Source organism: Chinchilla lanigera, unplaced genomic scaffold, assembly GCF_000276665.1.
Source record: "Chinchilla lanigera isolate Chin_1 unplaced genomic scaffold, ChiLan1.0 scaffold00036, whole genome shotgun sequence".
In the NCBI taxonomy this organism is placed as follows: Eukaryota; Metazoa; Chordata; class Mammalia; order Rodentia; family Chinchillidae; genus Chinchilla; species Chinchilla lanigera.
Genome location: NW_004955437.1, coordinates 378,217 through 382,665, shown reverse-complemented (window position 1 = coordinate 382,665; position 4,449 = coordinate 378,217). Strand labels below are relative to the sequence as shown.

Genomic DNA, 4,449 nt, shown 5'->3' with positions numbered 1-4,449 from the left:
GCCCCGCTCCCCCCGCGCAGGTGCAGCCGCTGGTGACCCTGGAGCAGCTGCTGTGGGTGAGCGGCCGGCAGATCGGCGCCGTGGACACCTTCCGCATCCCGCTCATCGCGGCCACGCCGCGGGGCACCCTGCTTGCCTTCGCCGAGGCCCGGAAGATGTCCGCGTCCGACGAGGGCGCCAAGTTCATCGCCCTGCGGAGGTCCACGGACCAAGGTACAGAGACGCCGGCCCCGAGAGAGCTGTCCGGGTGTGCGCGGATCCTCACTGCCCAAGGGCCTGAGGGTCCCCCGGGGAACCCAGAGGGCTGAGGCCTGAGCCCTTGCGTGAAGGAGGGAAAGTGTCAGGCGAACTGAATATTCAGTCGACAACCTTTGTCATCTTTTCCTTCTTTTTTGGTGGTCCTGGGATTGAACTCAGGCCTTTGCATGCTAGGCAGGCGCTCAGCCTCTAAGCTGTGCATCCCATCCTCAACAAACATTTGTTGAGTCCCTGCTCCAGACCAGGCACGACTCTAGGCTCTTTTTTTTTTTTTTTTTGTCTTTTTGAGACAGGGTCTCGCTGTGCAGTTCAGGCTGGCCTTGAGCTCACTTTATATCCTAGGCTGGTCTGGAACTCTCAACGACCCACCTGTCTCAGCCTCCCCAGTGCTGGGATGACAGGCGTGCGCCTCCACTCCCGGCCTGTAGGTTCTATGGATAGGTGTTCCTTACAGCCGAGGTAGGGTCCTGTGACTCAGCTGTGGGCTGAATTTGGGCGCTAAATGAGGACTTGTGTATAGAATGCGCGTTACAGTCTTCCCAATAAAGAAGTGATTAGAGCTTAATGACTTTGCTTTTACTTGCATAACTCATCCGTGCAGTGCTGTAACATAACAGAAGTGCTGCGCAATGCACAACTACAGCCCTGAGCTGCAGAAGACGCCACTGTAAGGGTGCCCTGTCCCTCACATTCCTGAGTGGACATCCGAATGCCGGTTGGCAGTCCCTGGGGCCTGGTTCAAGTCTGAACAGTCCTTAACTGGGTTACGTTAGTCTTTAAAGATTTGTACAGCCCTGAACAGAACAGATGCTAGATCCCTACCTGCATGGAATTTGCATTCTTTTGGTGGGAGGTAGGCAGTGAGCATAATTAAAGGCTTGCTTTCTTATGTGGGAGAAGATGATGGAAGAATAGAGAAAAATGAAACAGCACGAGCTGTGGGGGGGGGTGCTTGTGTTTGGTTGCAACTCTAAATAGGTGCCATCGTGTGGACCTGGCCGTGGCAGGGCTGTGCAAACCCCGGCAAAGGGAAGTACGGGGAACGGGAGAGGAGCGCGTGGCCGGGTGGAGCGACCAGGGATTAGTAGCAGTGAGGTCAGAGAGGGAAGGAGGGCAGAACTTCTAGGGCCTGGTGCCCTGGTGCATTGGGTCCCTAAGGAGAGGCGGAAGTCAACAAGAAGCCGTGGAAAGCATGCTCCAGAGAGCTCACGCTGCGTCTCCTGCCTTCCCGTCCCTCCCAGGCAGCACCTGGTCCTCCACAGCGTTCATCGTGGACGACGGGGAGGCCCCCGACGGGCTGAACCTGGGGGCCGTGGTGAGCGATGCGGAGACAGGAGTTGTGTTTCTCTTCTACACGCTCTGTGCGCACAAGTTCCGCTGCCAGGTGGCCTCCACCATGTTGGTGTGGAGCAAGGACGACGGCGTCTCCTGGAGCCCGCCCCGGAACCTGTCCGTGGACATCGGCACCGAGATGTTTGCTCCTGGGCCGGGCTCCGGCATTCAGGTCTGTCCTGGCGGTGGTGGGCGGAGGGGCTGCCCTGAGTCCGGGCAGTGCCTGGAGGAGACCTCTCTCCAGAAGGAAGATCCGGGGAAGTCGGCTTTCCTGTTTGGGGTGGGAGTCCATGGAAGAATGGGTATCCTGGGAAACAGCAAGCCAGGGGAAGGTGGAACTTCGCTGCTACGCCTGGCGGGGTTCGTCAGCAAAACGCCGCCAGACTGGGTGGTGCCTTTGTGCGGAGTGGAGAAGGGCCCTCCCTCTGGGCAGACTCAGCCCTGTCCAGCATACTGCGGGGTGGGTGAGCTCAGGTTGGTTTAAGATCCCGTGCCTGGCACACGTCTAGCTGAGCATCTTCAGTGTCCCAGGACACTTTTTCTAAAAAAGAGCTTCTTGGCCAGGCGTGGTGGCGCACGCCTGTAATCCTAACACTCGGGAGGCCGAGGCAGGAGGATCCTTGCAAGTTTGAGACCAGCCTGAGCTACAAAGTGAGCTCAAGGCCAGCCTGAACTGCACAGTGAGACCCTGTCTCAAGAAAAAGAACAAAAATATATATATATATATATAAATAAAAAAGAGCTTCTTAATTTAGGTGGTCTGTGCGTGGGAGTCCTCTGAGACCCTCAGTAAAAGGCAGAACTGATCTGGCCTGCAACCCCAGTACGCTGGGAAGCTGAGGCAGGAGGATGACAGGTTCAAGCGCAACCTGAACGATCTGGAGTGTCTCAAAAAATTAAAAAAGGCTCAGGGCTCAGGCTCAGTGTAGAGATCTTGGGTTCAGCTACCCAGAACAGAAGAGCTAAAGGAGCTCCAGATGGGTCCTCACACTTGGGAGGAGGGGGCTCTCTGCCTGTGGGCCCCCGCAGCGTGCCCCTCTGTGACTGACGCTCAGCTCCCTTCCCACAGAAAAGGTGGGAGCCGCGGAAGGGCCGGCTTATCACGTGTGGCCACGGGACGCTGGAGCGGGACGGGGTCTTCTGTCTCCTCAGCGATGACCACGGGGCCACCTGGCGCTACGGGACTGGGGTCAGCGGCATTCCGTACGGCCAGCCCAAGGTGGAGAACGACTTCAACCCGGACGAGTGCCAGGTGAGGCGTCTGGGCGCGTCCCGCCCTTCACCCGCCCGGCCTCGCCCCTGCCGGGACAGGGACAGGGACGTGGCTGCCTGGTCCGCCTGAGGCCCTGCTCCCTCCCCTCAGCCCTACGAGCTCCCAGATGGCTCGGTCATCATCAACGCCCGGAACCAGAACAACTACCACTGCCGCTGCCGCATCATCCTCCGCAGCTATGACGCCTGTGACACGCTGCGGCCCCGGGACGTGACCTTCGACCACGAGCTCGTGGACCCTGTGGTGGCCGCGGGCGCCATAGCCACCAGCTCTGGGATTATCTTCTTCTCCAACCCGGCCCACCCGGAGTTCCGTGAGTGCGCGGGGGTCTCGGCGGCAGCCCCGGCGTCCGGACCGGCCTGGGAGGGCAGATCTTCCCCGCCTGACCCTCTCTCTCCCCCCAGGAGTGAACCTGACGCTGCGCTGGAGCTTCAGCAACGGCACCTCGTGGCAGAAAGAGAAGGTCCAGCTGTGGCCAGGGCCCAGCGGCTACTCGTCCCTGACCGCCCTGGAGAGCAGCAGGGGCGGGGAGAACGAGGCGCCGCAGCTCTACGTCCTGTATGAGAAAGGCCTGAGCCGCTACACGGAGAGCATCTCCATGGCCAAAGTCAGCATCTACGGCACGCTCTGAGCGGCGGGCGGGCGGGGCGTCGGGCCGCTCCTGCAGGGCCGGGGCTCTGGGGCCGCTGCGGACGCCTACGAGGCGGCGCCACCTTCCTTTGGACTCTGCAAAGTCAAGCTCTCTTTGCCAGAGAAATGAATCCGTTAGGATGGAAAGAACACTTTCCTCTCCCACGCGGAAGCTCTGCCCTCACCTGAGAACTTGCGCTTCCTTCCCGCGCGGAGGCCCCGGCGCCCCCAGGACCCCAGGACGGGCCGGCTCTCCCCAGGCGGGGCTGGGTGCGTCTGTAGAGCTGCGGAACTGTGAACTCGGGGCCCTGGGGGAGCCGGGCTCCCTCTAGGTGCTGGGAGGAGACGCGGGCTTTGGAGCTGCTTGGTGAAAGTCAGCTGGGGCGGGATGTTTGGTTTAAGGGTGAGGAACTAAGTAGGCTGTCGCCCTTAACTATTTATGGATCAGATGTTCACAGTGTGAAAGTTGGTAGTGTGTGGTTCTGTCAGTGCGCACCTTCACGTCCGTTTGCTTCATGTGCTCTCCTGAGGCGGCGCGAGTTTGGGGAGGGAGCTGGGCTGCTTGTAGCTTGGAGGAGTCAGTTCAGCAGTCCAAGCCCTCTTTTTTTGTTTTCTTTTGTTTTTCTTCCAGTACCGGGAATTGAACTCACGACCTTGCACTTCCCAGGCAGGTGCTGTGCCACTGAGCTAAATCCCCAGCCCCTCCAAGCCCTCTTTTCCCTTTCACATTTCCTCTTGTACAAAATGGGAAAACAAAAACGTGGGGTTTTTTTTCTCTCAGGACTGGGTATTGAACTCAGGGCCTTCCTACTGAGCTCCATCCCCACCTGTTTTGTTTTATTTTATTTTATTTTATTTTATTTTATTTTATTTTATTGTCTTTTTTGAGACAGGGTCTTCCTATGCAGTTCAGGCTAGCCTTGAGCTCACTTTGTAGCCCAGGCTGGTCTCAAACT

The 4,449-nt window shown here is 58.6% G+C and overlaps 1 protein-coding gene across 1 annotated transcript in view; it reads left to right on the top strand.

The window, feature by feature from the left end:
- Positions 1-3,958, top strand: part of Neu1 (sialidase 1 (lysosomal sialidase)) — a 4,369-nt gene extending 411 nt beyond the window's left edge. The window contains exons 2-6 of the mRNA XM_005389390.2: positions 21-213; positions 1,500-1,762; positions 2,660-2,842; positions 2,954-3,176; positions 3,268-3,958. Coding sequence (XP_005389447.1) covers positions 21-213; positions 1,500-1,762; positions 2,660-2,842; positions 2,954-3,176; positions 3,268-3,494 — 1,089 coding nt within the window. The 3' untranslated portion in view covers positions 3,495-3,958. The remainder of the gene's footprint in view (positions 1-20; positions 214-1,499; positions 1,763-2,659; positions 2,843-2,953; positions 3,177-3,267) is intronic.
- Positions 3,959-4,449: the final 491 nt, after the last annotated feature.